This window comes from Euprymna scolopes, chromosome 8, assembly GCF_053919585.1.
Source record: "Euprymna scolopes isolate OS-2025 chromosome 8, ASM5391958v1, whole genome shotgun sequence".
In the NCBI taxonomy this organism is placed as follows: domain Eukaryota; kingdom Metazoa; phylum Mollusca; class Cephalopoda; order Sepiida; family Sepiolidae; genus Euprymna; species Euprymna scolopes.
In genome coordinates this window covers 146238709-146259482 of record NC_136489.1, presented here as the reverse complement: position 1 = coordinate 146259482, position 20774 = coordinate 146238709, and the positions used below count along the sequence as shown (strand labels likewise).

Sequence of the window (20774 nt, the reverse complement as noted above, 5' to 3'; positions counted from 1 at the left end):
TAAAACAACATAATTTATGTGAAACAACATAATTTGTGTGAAACATAATTTATGTGAAACAACATAATTTGCATGAAACAACATAATTTATGTGAAACAACATAATTTATGTGAAACATAATTTGTGGGATACATAATTTGTTTGAAACAATATAATTTATGTGAAACAACATAATTTGTGTGAAACACAATTTGTGTAAAACATAATTTATGTGAAACAACATAATTTGCGTGAAACAACATAATTTGTGTGAAACAACATAATTTATGTGAAACATAATTTGCGGGAAACATAATTTGTTTGAAACAACATAATTTATGTGAAACAACATAATTTGTGTGAAACACAATTTGTGTAAAACATAATTTATGTGAAACAACATAATTTGCGTGAAACAACATAATTTGTGTGAAACAACATAATTTATGTGAAATATATTTTGTGGGAAACATAATTTGTGTGAAACAACATAATTTATGTGAAACATTATTTGTGGGAAACATAATTTGTTTGAAACAACATAATTTATGTGAAACAACATAATTTGTGTAAAACACAATTTGTGTGAAACAGCATAATTTTTGTGAAACAACATAATTTGTGTGAAACAACATAATTTTTGTGAAACAACATAATTTGTGTGAAACACAATTTGTGTGAAACATAATTTATGTGAAACAACATAATTTGCGTGAAACAACATAATTTGTGTTAAACAACATAATTTATGTGAAACATAATTTGTGGGAAACATAATTTTTTTGAAACAACATAATTTATGTGAAACAACATAATTTGTGTAAAACACAATTTGTGTGAAACAGCATAATTTTTGTGAAACAACATAGTCTGTGTGAAACAACATAATTTTTGTGAAACAACATAATTTATGTGAAACATAATTTATGTGAAACAACATTATTCATGTGAAACATAATTTGTTTGAAACAACATAATTTATGTGAAGCAACAACAACTATAAAGATGAGGATAACAGTCTGCAAAAAAATGAATACAAAATTTTCATAAACAAATAATATGAAGAAATTTGAAGAGGAAAATACTTAGGTATTTTTTTTTTTCTAGAGAAAATAAATTAAAATTATTCCATAGTGAATTAAATCGTATATGCACACCACCAGGAACCTAAAATGTTGTATTTTTGGAAAAACACATTGCATATCTTTTTTTAAAATAAAGTCAGTCTTTACCTTTTTTTTTTTTTTTTTTTTTTTGACCGGAATACCTTCTTTTTTAACAAATGATAGATAGAATAATCTGTTTCGTAAAATATTTCTTTCTATTTTCTAAAAAAAAAAAAACAGCATTTTTATTTTAAATCGATTTCATCAATTTTTATTGTTAATTCTAATAAATATTGTATTGATTTTTATTAGTAATGCATATTTTTAAAGTGTGGAAAGTAATTGTAAAAGTTAATATATCTGTTTTGTTATCATTAAGCTATGTTACCAAAACACAAATCAAAAGAAAATGATTGTTTAGCTTTGTATAATTTTAGGTTGAAAAGATTTCAAAACAATAATCTTTATAATGATTGGTTAATTAGTTTTAAAGTTAATTCTGTACATACAAGTGTACCTCTAACCCTAAGTCCTGGAGAGCTTGACCCTTGGCTTTTGGGTTAGTGTCAGGTGACTCATTTTTTTTTTTTTTTTTTTTTTACTACTTTCTTAAGGAACGGAGCTCCACCAACAGCAGAGGACCAAGCGCTATTTTGTTTCTCATGTGTTGAAAGAGAGAGAGAGAGAGAGAGAGAGAGAGAGAGAGAGAGAGAGAGAGAGAGAAAGGTTGGAGCGTTTGAATAAAAAAAAAACAACTTAAAAACAGTTTATGATTGTTTAAATTATACAAGTCGGTAGAAAATTAAATTTTAATAGGTTTGGTAAAAGTTTGCTGTATTATTTTTGCTTGTTTCAATTTAGCAACGTTGCAACTTTATGGAATTTTCACAGCTAAATGCAGATGTTGAATTGTGGCATGCTATGCATGTGCATTCTTGCTAATGTTTTCATTTCGATCTTCATATCCTTGTATTTTTTGAGGCAGTTTATTCGTCTTACCAATTCTAATAAACATGTTTACGGTTTTCTTGTCAAAACAAATGTGAAAATTAAAACAATTTTGAGTCGCTTCATTTTTTAGAATTGACAATGTTTAGAAATATTGGATTCTTTTTGCATATATATCATTTTGCTGATGAAAGAAAAAAATCATCTTGTTAGTAAGACGATATTAATGTCAAGTATGTTACTAGAAGCAAATTTATTTCTAATGCATTAGCTGTATACAACGACATTTCATTGGTTTAAAATATTACTAGTACTTGTGGCCTGTTTGGTCACAATTATTACCAATATTTATTCGATTTTGATTTTATTCGAAAACTCTTAAACTGTGACATAGCTTTTAAGACATCCTTCTTACATAAATAAAAACAGGTCGTTTTACTTTATAATAGTAGTAGTAGTAGTAGTAGTAGCAGCAGTAGCAGCAGTAGTAGTAGTCTTCTATAATATAAATCTCACCTGTCTGTTTAAATGTACGTATGTATGTTTATACGTCTGCCTAAAACTTTTGAGAAAGGCGACGAATTTACACGAGATTGGTATCGTTTTGAAGGATCGACTCTTCGGACAACAAATATCGAAAAATTGGCTAAAAATATTAATTTTCTCACTCTCAGCTGGGTACTTTTTTACAGGGAGGTGTCGCTTTTTTCGCCGATATTTTCGAAAGTCATTCCCTCTTTTCGATTGTCTAGCCTTAATTTAAACCTACACCACTTCCGGTTTGGCGATGGGCGCAACAACAAAGACGTCAGGATTTTTTTCACGTTCTTTTGCTCCTTCGCGGTTTGAGCCTGCCTGCCTACTACCACTGTTTTTTTTTTTTGTTTTGTTTTGATTAACACACACCTCCAAGTGCTCGGGCAACGCCGGGCACCCAGGCTAAAGTAAAGAGACTTTATTTTGCAATCTAATTTACATAAATGCTTATAGTGTGTACGCACATGCATATTTGAATTAGATGACGATACTGGGAAAAGATAGTCACTCTTTCTCTAAATGCTCACAGAGACACCAAGAAGTATTAGAGAGTGATTGAGTTATCGCAGAATGGGAGAGTGAGAGAAACACAGAGATAGTTAAGAGAGAGAGAAAGAGAGAGAGATGTTTGATTGAAGTTAATTGTAACTTACGGCTAATTAGAACAGTTAAAGCAGATTTATTTTCAAACAGTATATTTTTTGTTCCAATCCAGAGTGCTCATTTGAGGGAGGGGGGCTGAACTTTCCCCAACATTAAAAACTGACCTTATATCTAACTCTGCCCTCATGAGGAGGCAAGTAAATAGGAATTCAATCCAGAACTAAAATACATTTTAAAATGTATTTTGTGTTATCAAAGTATATAGGAAAAAAGGCTATAGAGAAACAAACGTTGATCAACTCACATTTAGTATCTATATATTAATACTGTAGTACCTTTAACGTACGTACATGTGTCACAGGTTCCAGATTATAAATTATCCGATTGGGAGATCCTATTTATTTAAAAGGAGGATAGAAGGTGGTAACATACTATGAACATTAAATTAGAATGTAGATTCGCTAATTTATGTTCGTAGTGTGTTATCACCTATCCTCATTTCTACGGAAGACGCAATGTAAGAAAAAGAATTTTAATAAGAACAAAAAATGTTTTGGACCGTATACGAAACTAAAATATACCTTCTTGGTCTTCTGAATCCACTGTGAAAAATTCCCCCCACTCTTTATCTGTGCCTAGATCAAAACGTGGATTCCATGAACAAAGCTTCTTTCTTAGAACTGCACGCCTGTGGAACTCTGTTCCGTCTGCCTGCTTCCCACCTGACTACAACTTGGATGTCTTCAAGTACAACGTTAACAAATTCCTAATGAACCGCCCCCTTAAGTAAGCACTTCATCAAATCTCCACACTAACGTACTGTACTTGCAATAACCCTTATCCCTGAGTGGCTTCCGGGCTTTGATAAGTGGTGACCACTGTGTAAAAAAAAAAGCAGCATGTCTATTTTTATGTAAATTAGAAAATTATACACACACACACATACACACACACATACACACACACATATCAGTGGCGTATCTAGGGTATGGCAGACATGGCCCGTGCCATGGGCGCCACTCTGACATGGGCGCAAAAATTGCTTGACAAAAATTAAAATTTGAACATATGCGTAATTACTGGAGCGAGTTTTTCTGCATAATTCCGATATATTCAAACCGGAATAAACGGAAGGCCACCACCCTTTTTTTATGCATTCCATGTCAAATCATCCAGGGCTTGACACCCATGCCCTCAGATTTGGCTGTAATTTGCAGTGCAGGTAGACAATATAGAAACTAAGAAATCCTGAAAATTTGAGTATCTAATTCCAAGCGGTTTCCGATTAAGAGCATTTTTTGTTTTCGTTTTTGCTGCATAATGTGGCGCCCGGGATAAATGTTGTGATGTCATTTCTTTGAATATTTTCTGATTGAAAGATCGTGTGGCTCTGAAAATTTGCACAGGCAAGTATTTTGACCCAAGGAATCCAAAAATGGCATCAGATTTGCAAAAAATGAATCCTTATAGAGATATTAATGGTTTTTGGATTTTTTACCCACATGCACCAAAATCCAATAAAAAAGGGTGTGGCTGATATGGTAATGCATTTTTTTTTTTCATATATTTTTTCTAGACACAATAAATTACCTCTGGACCAAAAATGGTAAAAAGTTCTTGTTCCGTTCACTCACATAAAAATGTAAGTTATATTTTAATCTAAATGTAGAATTTAAGTAGATATTTTTACTATATAAAACTACTATTTATCTTATTATTATTATTATTATTATTATTATTATTATTATTATTATTATTATTATTATTATTATTATTTACTTATTTATTTATTTTAAAATAAGTTTTCAGTAAAATTCTCTCTCATAAACAAAAGTGGTATTCTACATTTTATTTTAAAAGATTACACATGAACACACTGAAAAACTTGACAAAGAAATATATCAATTCTTTTAGAATTTATTCACATGTAAATTTAATTTAAAATATTTCTTAGTTATTTAAGTATTTTCGGATAGTTAATAAAATAAATTTGGTATGTATGCAGAATATAAGCCTTGCTGAAATAATGTTATTTAGAAATTCATTTTTTTAAATGAGGAGGAGATGACATTTTATAACTTTTCTTCTTCCACCTAACAATTAAATAAACAAAAATGTTGTAAATTAAACTTGATCTTATCAAAAAATATCATGGTCCGCATTCTGCATGAGCACCAATAAATTTGTTATCGGAAATAAATTCTGGGCATTTTTGAGAATTATTCATTTATTTTGCAAGATGTGGCTTAAAGATTCCACTGGAATAAAAATCAAGCTACATTTCATCCATTCATCTGCTACTATAGAAATATAAGTGACCGTGAGCATATTAATTTGTAATAATATCTGGAAAAAAAATTGTTAATTGCTTTAAAAGTAAGAATGGTCATGGTATGGGAAATCAATTTTATGTTAAATTTAAATGCAAAACTCATCTCTCAATCTGCTAAAATAATTGTTTTGGTTATGAAGGTCAGGTTATTTTAATTTTTTATACGTTCCCCATTAGTTTTTGATTTTGATGGTGATTAAAGCCTAAAGTTATTCTCCAAAAGAAAACATGTATTTTTACAAAAAAAAAAAGTTATAATGAAAATGTTTACGAAAATTCTAAAACTTTGAAATTTAGCTATATTTTTGATTTTTCGTATCTTTCTTCATAACTTTTTTTTCACGTGTGAAAATACATTTGTTTTTCTTTTGAAGATTATTTTAGACTTTAATCTTTCGAACACAATCAAAAACTACTCGGAGGCTTATAATGATAAGCCGGCTGTCATCTGCACCCCATCAGTTTTTAGCGGCTATGACGCATTTTGTCAACTTTGCCGTTTGTTTTGTCTTTCCGCGATGATGCACCTCGCTCTTATTGAAAGTCATCCTTACGCATTATCTTACATTTCCCCAGGTGTTCAGAATGAATTTATTCATATTATGGCATCTACCGTTCGCAAGAATTTACTAGACAGCATTAAAAAAGCTAAGTATTATGGTCTTCTATTCGACTCAACCCCGGACCAGGCACATCGTGAGCAGATTTCAGAAGTTGTAAGGTTTGTGGATATTGATTTTGAAAGGAAAACAGTTTGTGTTAGAGAGTCCTTTCTGGGTTTTCTCCATATACGTCAGAAGGATGCTGCAAGCTTCGTTGAAGTTATCATGCAACAACTGGAGAAAGACCAGATGAAGATAGAAGATTGTCGGTCACAATGTTATGACAATGCTGCTGTGATGGCGGGACACAGAAGTGGTGTGCAGCAGAGAATAAATGAAAAAAAAAAGGTGGCAGTGTTTGTAAATTGTGATAACCATTCACTTAACCTTGTAGGTGTTCAGGCAGCCAGGCAAGACACAGAAATGGTCTCGCTCTTTGGAGTTATTGACTCATTGTATAGCTTCTTTTCCCGTTCCACACAGCGGTGGGAGAAATTAAAAGATGCTGTCCCACTGGTTTTAAGGGCTGAAGCAGAAAGCCGTTGGAGTTCTAGAACAGAAGCATTGAAGCCTGTACAAATGTATTTTGACAAAATCGTTGATGTACTAGACAGCATGATAGAAGATGTCAGCCAAACAATTGATACCCAGAGTGACGCTAAACAACTAGTAAATCGCATACTAACATACGAGTTTCTAACATTGTTGGGTTTTTGGCACAAAATACTTACGCCAATAGATAGAGTGCAAAAACGATTGCAAGACAAGACAATGAATTTTCACAATGCTGCCCTAGACATCATAAAAGGCCTAAGAGATCATTTCAATGATGCAAGAGAAAATTTAGTTGATGAATGCTTGGAAGATGGCAAGAACCTTTGTGAAAAATGGGACGTTGAAATCAAAAGAAGGACAAGGGGAAAAACAAGAATGACTGGTGAAAATGCACGAGATGCCGGGTTATCAAGAACAGATGAAATGAAACGAGTCATGAAGGGAGCTCTAGACCGCCTGCACAAAGAGATGGATGATCGATTCTCCCGGTTATTTGACATCGATTCCAAATTTGGCTTTCTGTTGGATGTCCAAGGCCTTTGTTACGGTCCTGACTCATCTGACTGTGAACAATTAGAGTCTATGTGTGAAAATTTAGGAGCTGTGTACAGTTCAGACATAGATGGCAAGCAATTATATGAGGAGATTATTGATTGCAAAATGTTGATATCAAGTCGTGCCAACTTAAAGTTATCACGTCCTGAAGACCTTCTGACATTCATAGTTGAATATGGTGATGAGAGCGTATTTCCCAATCTTCGAATTGCTTTGCAAATAATGTTGACAATGGCAGTATCTATTGCAAGCTGCGAGCGAAGTTTCAGTAAACTGAAACTAATTCTTTCATGTCTCCGAGCCTCAATGAGTCAGGACAGATTGTGTGATCTAGCTTTGATGAGTATAGAAAGGGAAGAATTAGAGAAAACTAACTTTGATAAAATCATAGACGAATTTGCTTCCATAAAGGCACGAAAAGTGTTATTTTAGAATGTTATTATTGAAACAAAAAAGGCCGGATTTATTGAGGTTTATTGTGGTATGTTATCCTTCAATTTCTTCATAATAAAAATAAATGAAGTATGTTGTAGTCCTTTCTTTTTGGATAATTTAGAATTTTATTTCTTAAAGCAAGAATAACCATATAATTATTTTATTAAAACATTCATTTCATGGTTTATCTTTCGTTAAAATTGTGCCTGTATTATAATATTATGTAGGTTAGGTATATCTAAGGTATAAATTATTAAGAAGGGGCGCACATTCAAACTTTGCCATGGGCGCCATTTTACATAGGTACGCCACTGACACATATATATATATATAGTTTACGATAATTACAAAAATAAATAAATAAAAATAATCATATATATATATATATATATATATATATATATATATATATATATATATATATTGGAAATAGTATTCCGACAAAATAGTGAGATACAAATATAACTTGGTTTGTTCCGTTTTTTATCCCCCCCCCTCTCTCTCTCTCTCTCTCTCTCTCTCTCTATATATATATATATATATATATATATATATATATATATATACTCTACATTAGTTTGATCATTTATTGATACATTAGATTTCATGGGAACACTAAAAATTCAGCTTTTAGATGTAAAGATACCAAATGCATCCATTCTTCAGTCGATGATGATTCAATACATTAGATTCTGTATTAGTACATTGAATGAAGAATGAATACATCTGCTCTTTGTTGCCCTAAAAGATGAATTTTAGTGTTTGAATGATCGAACTAATGTATTGTTTTATTTATGCAATAAACATATATGCTTTCACACACGTTATTGAGCACTCTGGTCATTTCTTTTATATTAAACACACATTACACACACACACACACACACACACCGTCTGGTTTGACTCAATCATTTATAAATCACTATAAGAAAAATGTTAGCCAACGTGTCATTAATATCTACATGCACGTTCCACTCAAAGGTGATGAGTGTCAACTGCGTTAACAATTCACTTCATCGAAATTGTCATAACAATTTTTCTGAGATGACATAAATACAGAAAGACACGTTGGGTTGTTCAAACGCTGATCTGTAAGAGAAGAGAAAGTATTGTCCGCTGGGCGCCATATTGAAATTCGTGTGGTTTCAAATTGTAAGTTCAATTTGGACAATTATTTTTCGTTTGCTTTTTTTTTCTTCCTTTTTTTAATATTTATTTTACACTTATTTTATTTTTAATTTTTATTTGGTATAAATTAATTTCTTCTTCCAAGTTTCACTTCTATCATTTGCATCTAAAACAAACGTAACTTCACTTAATATCCTTTACTAAACTTTCATTTCTTACTCACTAGAAGTTCGTACACAAGTCATTATTAGTGATTGCTCATTGAAAACAACACATGACATTCTCTAGAATCTGAGTGACAATACGTCTCCACAGATTTCCCGCCCTCTCGGCTTTTTTCAATACCAGTTTTAAATCACTTTATGCTTTTGTAGCAGCTGTTTACTATAAATTAGCTATTGGCTTTCTCAGGAATTTGAGTGACAAGCCTCCTCAGGATCCCAGTACTCTCTGTGCCATTCCAGTGGAGGTCAGGATGGTGCTCTTATTCATCAGTCTTTCAATCATCCTTCACTCTTTACGATTATTTATTTATTTATTGTACCAACAGATGACAATGCCACAATTTTTTCTTCCTTTTTTTGTGTGCGTGTGGGGGGAATAACATTATGGGATTATTATTATTATTATTATTATTATTATTATTATTATTATTATTATTATTATTGTTGTTGTTGTTGTTGTTGTTGTCGTCGTCGTCATCGTCGTCGTCGTCGTCGTCGTCGTCGTCGTCGTCGTCGTTGTTGTTATTATTTACTCACTAGGAGTTTCCAGTGATTGTTCACTGAAAATAACCAGTGGTGCTCCTTGGAGTGTGAATGACAATAATTTTCTCCAGTTTTCTAATACTCTCTGCCTTTTTCTAATAACCGTTGCAAGTCACTTTGTGTTATCGCAACAGCTATTTACTATTGTTTTCTTGATGACAGCGACCATTGGTTTTCTCTGAAATTTGAGTGGCAATGAGCATTTTCAAGGTTCCAATGTTCTCACGTCTCGATCTTTCCATCCTCCTTAACCATTAATGATGATTTTGCATATTATCAGCCTCACACACATGTATACGGTGTTTGCATGGTTTTCATTGGTTTAGTTCGAAAGTTTCAGTTTCTTTGGTCTCATGCAATGTTCTTTCTATGATATTGTTCTATTTCTATTTTAATTTAAATGTAGATGGTTATATGAGTTGATTTCCGCATTCAAGGATGTTCCTGATGATTTCAGCGGTTTTTATCATTGTATGTTGTTAATTTTCCCTTTGATTCCATTTTCTCCTAGTCTTTTTACAGTTTTTTTTTTTTGGGGGGGGGGTAGTACTTGTTCTTAGTGCTTCTACAATTATTGGTATTAACACTTATATGTCCCATATTGATTTCAGTTCTCTGGCAAGTTACAAGCATTTCGTTTTTCTATCTTCTTAATCTGTTAACTGTTGAGACAGTAAAACTTACCATTTGAAACATTTGTTTTCTTATCATGTTCTTATCATTACACAAAGCATTCCATGTTCGCTTGTACGTTATCACCTTTTACACACATTTAAAAAAAATGAGATCGTCCAATTAGCAGAAATGATGGTTGATTATTAATCTGATGTCACTAAGGCAAAAAAAATCGATTTTGCCCATTTTAAAATGAATTGTTCCAAAATCAAATTATGTTATACAATCGATTAAAACAATTTTAAATAAATGCATTTCAAAAAGTGATATTAGTTTTAATTGATTTGAAGAATATTTAACTAACAATTATTTTTACGGTAAGAAAGATAGAGAATCTTGATTGTCCTAAAAAGAATTAAATTTCTACAATTTTAAATAAATAAGTAAGAGACACGTTCGTCTTATTTTAAAATATTTAGTTAACAATTTTGTTTATGGAAGAAGAAAGAGTCATTCTTTCTTAATGTTATTAACCACAATACACATTTATTATTTCTAAATGAATATCATCATCATCATCATCATCATCATCATCATCATCATCATCATCATCATCATCATAATATCCAGGTTGCTGTAGAAATTATCATGGAATTTCTCTTATTATTTGTTATTATTATTTCGTAGCCATGTCCAAATGTTTTCGTTAGGCTCATCTTTTGTTATCCTTATAAAGCGTCCGTCTTATAAATCGTCTGCATAGCTGTTTCTCCTCCATCTTATTTTCTCGTTTTATCCTTTGTTTCTCTATTTTCTGCCTTGTTCATTTTTTCAGTGTTTCTTGCTGCAATAATTAGCCTTTCCGTGGTCTTCATTATGTACTTTTGCTCACTAGCATTTCTTATACGGGTCATTACCAGAGATTGCTTACTGATGACAACCGGTGGTACTTCCTGCAGTCTGGGTGACAACAAGTTTCCCCCAATTTCCAGTACTCTCCACCTCTTTTGATAACCTTTGCAAATGAATTTGTGTTAGCGCAATAGCCATTGACCATTGACTTCTTGCTGGTAATGACTCTTAGTCTTCACTGGAATTTGGCAATAAGCCTCCCCAATATTCCAGTTCTTTTCACACTCATTCATTAGAGGTCTGCTTAGTTGGTGTGGTGCCAGTCGATGCCAACATTGCACTCTTCTTTGGAGGGGGGAGTAATTAACTTACAATTTTGCGATTTCAGTTTTCTTGGCTTTATATGGCGTTCCTCTATCTGTTTATTTTACTTCTAAGTTGCCAATGAGCAATTATAGCTCATGTGGATTAATTCCGCATTCAAAGGTTTTCCTTAAAATTTTTACTGTTTCAGCATTACTGTTTGTTATATAATGTCAATCTTTCTCTTGATTCCGATTTTGCCTAGTCTTTTTTTCCAAGTTTTTTAAGACTGCTTCTAGTGCTCCTATAATTATTGGTACCATATTTGATTTTCTTCATATTATTATTATTATTATTATTATTATTATTATTATTATTAAAATGTCTATTGCTAATAAAGCACAATGGATCATGTCGGTAAGCAGATGGATTAGTAACTAAACTCTCATTCTGATACGAATAGCAATTTAAATCATTAAATGATGCGCTTTTCAAATACAACATTTTAACTTAGTATTAATTTTGTTCCCAAATGATAAAATCTCAACCTGATAATAATAAGAACCGGCAGTTTAGTTTTTGAAAAGCTTAAAGTTTGAACAGAAACTTAGAAAAATCAGCCATTTCTTACAAAAACAAGAAAAGACAACTGCAAAACTTCAAGCTTTCGTTTGTGTAAGAATGATTAATTGCCTCACCTTCTTTTAAACGAAAAAAAATGTTCTCTTACGTTTAGGGCCAGAGATTGAATATTTTCCACGTATCTATCACAATTGATAAGAAAATGCTTTTAGTTACTAAACAACAAATACAAATTGTCGACTTTACACATGTTAAAGATGACTATAAAAAACTTTAAAATATTATTTTTAAAAAATCAGCTGCATAATTTTATTTGAAAAATCAAGTGCAAAATTTTATTTGACAAAAAACAACTGCATAATTTTATTTGAAAAATCAACTGTATGATTTTATAGGAAAAATCAACTGTATAATTTTATTTGAAAAATCCAACTGTATAATTTTATTTAAAAAATCAAGTTATAATTTTAGTTGAAAAAATCAACAGTATAATTTTATTCGAGAAATCAACTCTATAATTTTATTTGAAAAAGATCAACTGTATAATTTTATTTGAAAAAGTCTTTTGTATAATTTTATTTGAAAAAATGAACTGTAAAATGTTATTTGAAAAAATCAACTGTATAATTTTATTTGAAAAAAATCAACTGTATAATTTTATTTGAGAAAAATTCAACTGTAATAATTTTATTTGAGAAAAAATTCAACTGTAATAATTTTATTTGAAAAAATCAACTGCAAAATTTTATCTGAAAAAAATCAGCTGTATAATTTTATTTGAAAGAATCAACCGTATAATTATATTTGAGAAAAAAACCAACTGTACAATTTTATTTGAAAAAATCAACTGTATAATTTATTTGAAAAATCAACCATATAATTTTATTTGAAAAAATCAACTGTATAATTTTATTTGAAAATCAACTGTATAATTTAATTTTAAAAAATCAACTGCATAATTTTATTTAAAAAATCAAGTAATAATCTTAGTTGAAAAAAATCAACAGTATAATTTATTCGAAAAATAAACTATAATTTTATTTGAAAAAAATCAACTGTATAATTTTATCTGCAAAAAATCAATTGTATAATTTTATTTGAAAAAAATCAACTGTAAGATGTTATTTGAAAAAAATTAACTGTACAATTTTATCTGAAAAAATCAACTGTATAATTTTATTTTAAAAAAAAATCAACTGTGTAATTTTATTTGAAAAATCATATGCATAATTTTATTTGAAAAATCATATGCGTAATTTTATTTGAAAAAGTCAACTGCATAATTTTATTTGAGAATATTCAACTGCATAATTTTATTTTAAATAATAAACTTCATCATTTTATATAAAAAAATCCACTGTATAATTTTTTTTCTAAAAAAATCCACTGTATATTTTTTTTTCTAAAAAAATCCACTGTATAATTTTTTTTCTAAAAAAATCCACTGTATAATTTCTTTTCTAAAAAAATCCACTGTATAATTTTTTTTCTAAAAAAATCCACTGTATAATTTTTTTTCTAAAAAAATCAGCTGCATAATTTTTTTTCTAAAAAAATCAGCTGCATAATTTTATTTGAAAATAATCAACTGTATAATTTTATTTGAAAAAAATCAACCGTATAATTTCATTTTAAAAAAGCAACTCTCTCTCTCTCTCTCTCTCTCTCTCTCTCTCTCTCTCTCTCTCTCTCTCTCTCTCTCTCTCTCTCTCTCTCTCTCTCCCACTATGTGTATTGAGTCTGTTTTCATGATTAGGTTTAAGAATACATAGGTATTCAGTTTTTAGATTCAAACATTCTACTATTGAGCAATGATAAATTGATTTTGATTCCAACAAGGCTTAAACAATCGTGTCCAGCAGAATTGCTTCTCAACGGCCATTTCATTGTTAGAGACCATATATTTAAACAAAGTTTTAATATTACAGTGAAAAAGAAATGTAACAAAAACAAGAAAAAGAAAAAATGGTCTCACATTTACATAATTTGCTATACACAAGTCAAAATTAGAAATATTCGCACCGAAAGTTAAATTTTCAATCTCCCTTGGACTAATTGTTCGAAGAAATTTCAAAGCCTTAAAATAGCACAACGTTTTAAAAAAAACTAGTATCTTTATATATTAACAAAATTATCTTATCTTTATATATTAACAAGAATTCATTTTGGATTTTTCAGGCTTTAATCTCAAGATGAAGTTTACTTTGACTTTATTGCTTTTATGTGCTGTCTTGCTCAGTGGTAAGTATCATGAAAAATTAGCTTCAATCTTTTTATACTAGCCGAAAAAACACACGCCTATGCTTCTTAAAAGGCGTTTATCATATATTTTTTTAATTTACGTTTAAATTTTAATTGCGCTTGAATAATAAAAAATCAAAGTTAATCCCCACAAAGAAAAAATGTATATTTACGCGTTAAAAACATAATACTGCGGTAAATGTGGGAAAAAATGACAAAAATTCAATCGAATTTCAAGTCCAAATTAATTACTTTCTCTCTGGAAAAATAACTATCAGTTTTCTGAAATTATTTCAACGATAATTAGTAAATTATAATCTTAAAATACCGAATTAAAGAAATTGTACATACTTTTCAAATTAAACATTGCTTAGTTATTTATTTTTTTTTAAAAAGTGATTTTTGTTCAAAGAAATGTCTTCATTCGTGTAGACACAAATGGCCACAGATTTTCACAAAAGTACGAATCACGGTAATTGCAATAATTTCGTTTAATTAGTTTAAGTTTATTGTAATAAAAAAAGAAGAGCTTATTTAATTAAAATAGTTTTGAATATACACAAGTAAGAATGTATTTATTTTTCTCTAAAATAATTTCACTTCGCATAAATTTTTTTATTCACTAATACTCTACAAATATTTATGATGTATGTTTACAAATGTTTTTCCTTAGAATTTGAAATAAAAAATTTTTAAATGTTGTTCAAAAAGTCAGTTATACTTGATTTATTCTAAAATGTTTTATTCATTAAAGCAATTATTTATTAATGATTAAATAGAATTAAAATGTGAAAGAAATTGATTATTTACTAATAAAATTTATAAACATACATTTTATTTATTTACTAGCAATTCAGTCCGGCTTTGCTCGGGCCCTGTGTACTGTTCATATATATTGAAAAGTTTGACTCATGTCCAGGTAACCTACATCTAAAGGTTCAAGTGTTTAGATCCAAAATTGGCGGAGAAATTTGAAAGAGTCTGCAAAGGTCAACTTTTTTCAACTTGGACCTCTTGGCAGCAAATATTTCGCCCAAAAACTGATTTAAAAGCTTGCTACATGTTTGAATACCCTCTATGTAAATTTTCAAATGTTTAACCCCAAAATTGGCTGAATAGTTTGCTAGACCCCTTGGAAGCCACATTTACAGCAAAAAAAAAAAAAACGATTAAAAAGCTTGCCCTATGTCTGAATACACTTTATGTAAAATTTCAAATGTTTAGACAAAAACTTGACTGAGCAATTTGGCAGACACCGCAGAGGTCAATTTTTTTTTAATTTTGACCCCAATTATGACCCTTAACATTTATTGTTTTGGGCTCAAAGCAAATTATAAAGTTAAATACATGTCCAAGTAACCTATATCTAAAATTTCAAGTGTTTAGACCCAAAATTGGCGGAGGAGTTTGGTAGAGTTTTAAAAGGTCAAATCGTTAAACTTTGACCCCCTGACAGCCAAATTTCTGACCGAAAACCGATTAAAAATATTTTCTTAAATCTCAATACCCCTTATGTTAAATCTCGAGTCTGTAGACCGAAAACTGACAGAGTTATTTCGTAGAGAAGAGTACACAGACAGACACACACACACACATTTTCACTTTTCTAGATATATAGATAGATTTATCATTTTTTTTCTTTTGCCATTTTTTCCACTCATACTTCTTTAAATTTATTGTTAGAAATTATCCTATTTTTAAAATTATTTGTTTCCTCAATGATTCGGGACATCAATTTTTTTCTTTCTATTGTTTTTAATTTTCTAAATTATAAAAAAAATTTACACTGATGTTTACGTGCAAAATGAATGCCGATGCTCAAAATGTATAAGCATTTTGACCTTCCCTTTACTTAAAAATTCACCAAAAATCAGGAAACGAACTAATTTTAATCACATTTTCAGTATTTATCAAATAATGATCACAGAATATAATGAACTTATTATTTTTATTTGAATATTATTAGAAATGTATTATTTTATTTAAACAAAAAACATCTTTACGGTTTATGATTTTCAGTGGTTAAAAAAAATGAATGAATTTATTTTTGTTTTTTTGTTTTTTTTTTAAATAAAGCATCGTAAATTGTAACAATAAAAAAAGAAAAATTAATATTTCAGAAACATTACGAAAAAAGATCCTAAAGAATGAATTCGATATAACTCGAAGAAAAATTAATTTCTCCAATACCAATGTGTCAACAAATCAACATTAAAAACTAAAGATTTCCTTTTTTTGTTCATTCTCTTCTTTTTTTTGTCTTCCTCACTTCTTTCATCGCTGGTTTCTTCTCAAACTCCCTATTTTCATATCACATTTAACATCTCACATAATTAAATCTATATTTGATATTCTATATTAATGCATCTATTGTCACTGCTAGCTTAGTATTATCAGACTGAGTTAGTATTTAGGAGAGATGGAGAAAGATTATATTTAATTATCTGTGATCATAAAACAAAAAATTATTACAGAGATTTTTTTTTTCAGTTTCAAGCGTGAAATCAAAATCGAAATCAAAGAAACAACAAGCAAAATCTTCAGAAGATACTATAACAGGACAAGACTTACTTGGAATGGCATTACAATTCGCAAAGACACTTAATTTGGATATGGATTTGAGTAAAATTGGAAAATTACTGCAATCCCTTAATATTTCCTTAAATGGTATGGGTGCTTTCCCAAAGCAAGATTTATAAGATATTAAAAATACTTATAATACCATTTCGTTTGTTGCTTTATTTATTTGTCTTTCCTGAAAAGATTAAATTAAATTTCTGATCCTTTACAGTTTTAATCATAACAGGTGTTTGTGTAATTGCAAGAATTAAGAATGGATGGAGTAAGTTATGGAAACTTCAGCCACTACTAATGAACACTGTCAATCAAGGTAGGAGCAAAAGAGTTCGGTTGTATGGCCACATTGAAAGAATAAATGAGAATTCTGGAATTAGTAGATGTGGAAAAGTTAAGTTTATTTTTATTTATTGTTTTTAATTTAATTTTTTTGTTTTTTTTTTTTGTTTTTTTGTTTTAACCCTGACTTGCTCAAAACCGTCAACAAACTGACCGCAAAAATGGCCAAGTTGGCATATTGGTGATCAGGGGAAAATAAAAATACAAAACCATATGTACCATATGCACATCCGTCTAGCAGAAAACACTATCACTAATTTCCCCCACTCTTTATCTGTGCCTAAACCTAAACGTAGATTCCATGAACAAAGCTTCTTTCTTAGAACTGCACGCCTATGGAATTGTCTTCCGTTTTCCTGACTACAATATGGTTGTCTAACGTAAACAAGTTTTTGATGAGCCGTTCCATATGAGTTAACAAATTTACCGAATTTCCATTACTAGCAATTACTATATTGTCCAATTTCTACTGTACACTCTTTAACCCTTATCCTCGAGTGGCCTCTTGGCCTTGATAAGTGGTGATGCCTATGTAAAACAAAAAAAGTAAAATAAATCTAAGCAATGAAAGATGTGCACTCACGTATTTATCCATGATACAGTCATGATTCATTCTCTGCAATCACCATATCGTGATCTCTTTAAAGGATTCTAGAGATAAGGTTTAGTAGCATTATATGCTACTAAGTTCAAAGGAGAAAATCAAGAAAAACATGGGATAAAAAAATAGACTTGAGTGGAAAAGGAATAAATAAAGACCTGGCCAGAGATAGGTTAGTTTGAAAGTCAATTTCTAAAAACTGTCCAACACATGCCAGCATGTAAAACGGATGGATGTTAAACCAAAGAAGAAGAAGAAGAAGAAGAAGAAGATGATGATGATGACGATGATGACGATGACGACGATGATGATGACGACGACGATGACAACGACGACGACGATGATGATGATGATGATGATGATGATGATGATGATGATGATGATGGAAGAACCACAGTTAGATTTATATTAAGTTCGATTTCTCAATAATCTAGAAATTGAATTTGAGTGCTTCTTTTCCTTCCAATGTCTCCACCAGTTTTTAACGAAATTAAATTTAGTTATTAAGGATGTGGCAGTTGTAAAAGTGATGACTGCTCGAATTATCAAAAAGTAAAAAAAAAATAATAATTACAAAATACAATGCCGATTTTAAGTTTGCTACATCACCAATCATTCTTAAAATACCTAAAATATACATGGAATGCATTCATGGTTGCGTGTATATGTGTGTGCATGTATATGTGTGTGCATGTATATGTGTATCTATTATATATATATATATATATATATATGATGAGTCATAAGACGATAAAACACATATCCTTGGATAATTATATTTTAAATCACGGTGATGCGAAAAATTATTCCCATGTGTTGAATAATCAAGGTTGAGTGTACCCAGACTCAATAATCCAAAATGAATTGAGAAAAAAAAACAATTAGAATAATTCGTCCTAGTTATTGAACTTTTTGTGGTGCAATCAAATGGTCACATGGACTTTAAGTATAGTTGATTACAATTTCACCATACAACACCTTAAAGGTAAAGATAATGTTTACACAGATTTCTTGTCACACTTTGTAGTTGGTTTCTAAGGCAATTGCTCTTGACATATCAAAGGCTTTTGATAGGATATGGCATAAGATTAAGATTTCCAGCTGCGGAATAGCTGGAAATGTCCTCTTAATTATTAAATCCTTTCTTTCTGATAAACTTATAAGAATAGTAGTCGATGAGCAGAAATCAGCTCATAGTATCAATGCCAGCGTCCCAGAGTTCCATTCTGAGCCCAACTCTCTTCCTGATCTTCATCAATAATCTCCCAAATTACATTCTTAGATCATTCGTAGACATTTATGCAGACGACATCGCAATCTATAGCAGCACTTCCAAGACCGACAATAACTAAGATATCTCTAATTCTTGGGTACATGGTGCAATGGGGGAAAAGGTGGCAGGTTAATTTAATGCATCTAAAACCAAGCCTCTCTCTTTCCATCATGAATGCGTTAACCCCCTCCCCCACCTGGCTTCGATTGATATGAATGGGTCTCGCCTTTGGGAGACTCCATGTTTTGGAAAGCTCCTGAAACTGACCTTCACTTCTGATCTGAAATGGAACACATACATCAAATCTGTTGCCAAGATCGCTGGAAAAATTGTTCGATCATTCTACTACTCCAGTAGATATCTCACTGCCAATGCTATCCTCTGCCTGTATAAGAGCCAACTACCTTCTAGAATGAAGTACTGTTGCCACATCTGAGCAAGAGCTGCTCGGAGCATCCTATCCTGCCATCACAGAGTTCCAAACTGGCTTCGAAACTTAGTGGATAATTCCCTTTTCTCTTCCCTGCAACCTCTTTCATACAGAGGCATTGCGAGCTTTCTCTGCGCTATCGTTATGCTGGAACTAAACAATTAAAAACCAGGTCGTATGTCTAGAGAGGCTTTCTCCATAGGTGTTCATTGGAGACGTCACGTTTGAGAGCCTGATTAATAATGTAAATGAAGAGTTTACGGAAATTAAAAAGAAACGTCAACACTTACGATCCAAATATGAAGACTATAGGTCAATGGCCAACAGATCAAAGTGTGCTATATTGTCATTTGTAGGGAATGTTTTAAGCTACCTTTTTGGAGTAACAACAGAGGGTGACCTCCAAGTAATCCAAAAACACTAAAACAATAAACGAATATGCAGGAATAGATGCTGCATGTGGTAGAGGATAGTATTTTGATTATGAACAAGGTATGAGGTTTCAGACAACAGATAAATGAGCTTATCTTGAGTCTGAAGAGCATTGTGGTTTCAATGACAAATGCAACACAAAGGCTAAACAGGCAGGTATCCAGACTAGAGATCTTTACCCAGAGATATTGGCTGTATAAAATTATGGTGGGTATGCTGAGGAAATATTTCCTGGATGTTCACATGTTATTGAGCTATTTGAAGCTACAACTCAATTTATTGTCAGTTCGTCATTTGTCACCCAGAATAATTACTGCACACGATTTTAAGAAGCTGCTACACAGCATAACTCAAGCGCTCCCAGATAACTTCAAGCAAGAAATCCAGATAGAGATATATGGCATTACTATAGGATCCTGCATTATACTACATTTTTTAACTCAAGATCTGCTGTGGTTGCTGTAGATGTCTCGTTGTTGGATAGGGATCACTCACATAATTTATAGTATTTTAAACTTTCTGCTCCCATAACCCACATGACCTGGCATGAAGAGTGAATCCAAACTGTCAGCTAAGTTCGAATTAGAGTCAGAAATGATTGCTGGACTTTAACATAGCTACTGGATCATGCCAAGGCGGCATTAGTAAGCTATGCAAAGTCTCCAGTCTTGTCTACCCTATAAGTTCTAGAGTCGTGTGAGATGTCGTTTTTCTGGCATAATCTGGCAGAGATGAAAAAGAACTGCCAAGTCTCTATTGCAGTAAGTATAGATCAGAGATCATGGATAGGGGTAACAACTAGTAGTTCTTATGTCATGGTGCCGTGTGAGGATAACACCTGGAGAAAGCTTTTTACACAAGCTCTAATGGTCACTATTCAGATAAACAAAGGGTGTGTAGTTCATAACGATTATAGTAAGAACAATAAGTAAGGATTAGGAATTATATCTGATACAACTTGTCGAGTTACAGTATTCATCA

General features: G+C 31.0%; 1 protein-coding gene and 1 long non-coding RNA gene across 2 annotated transcripts; both read left to right on the top strand.

Annotated features, from left to right (window-relative positions):
* Positions 1-6531: 6531 nt before the first annotated feature.
* LOC145283987 (uncharacterized) lies at positions 6532-7650 on the top strand. Its single transcript, XM_080133083.1, has one exon. The coding sequence runs from the start codon at positions 6532-6534 to the stop codon at positions 7648-7650; it is 1119 nt and encodes a 372-aa protein (XP_079989209.1).
* A 1005-nt stretch (positions 7651-8655) lies between these two features.
* Positions 8656-16865, top strand: LOC145283820 (uncharacterized). Its single transcript, XR_013868763.1, has 3 exons — positions 8656-8805; positions 14079-14141; positions 16632-16865. It is a non-coding gene; the product is annotated as an uncharacterized LOC145283820 (long non-coding RNA).
* The last annotated feature ends 3909 nt before the right edge of the window (positions 16866-20774 follow it).

Bases quoted from the DNA above. Each gene is read 5' to 3' on its own strand.
- LOC145283987 (XM_080133083.1), top strand. From the start codon at position 6,532: ATGGTCTCGCTCTTTGGAGTTATTGACTCATTGTATAGCTTCTTTTCC.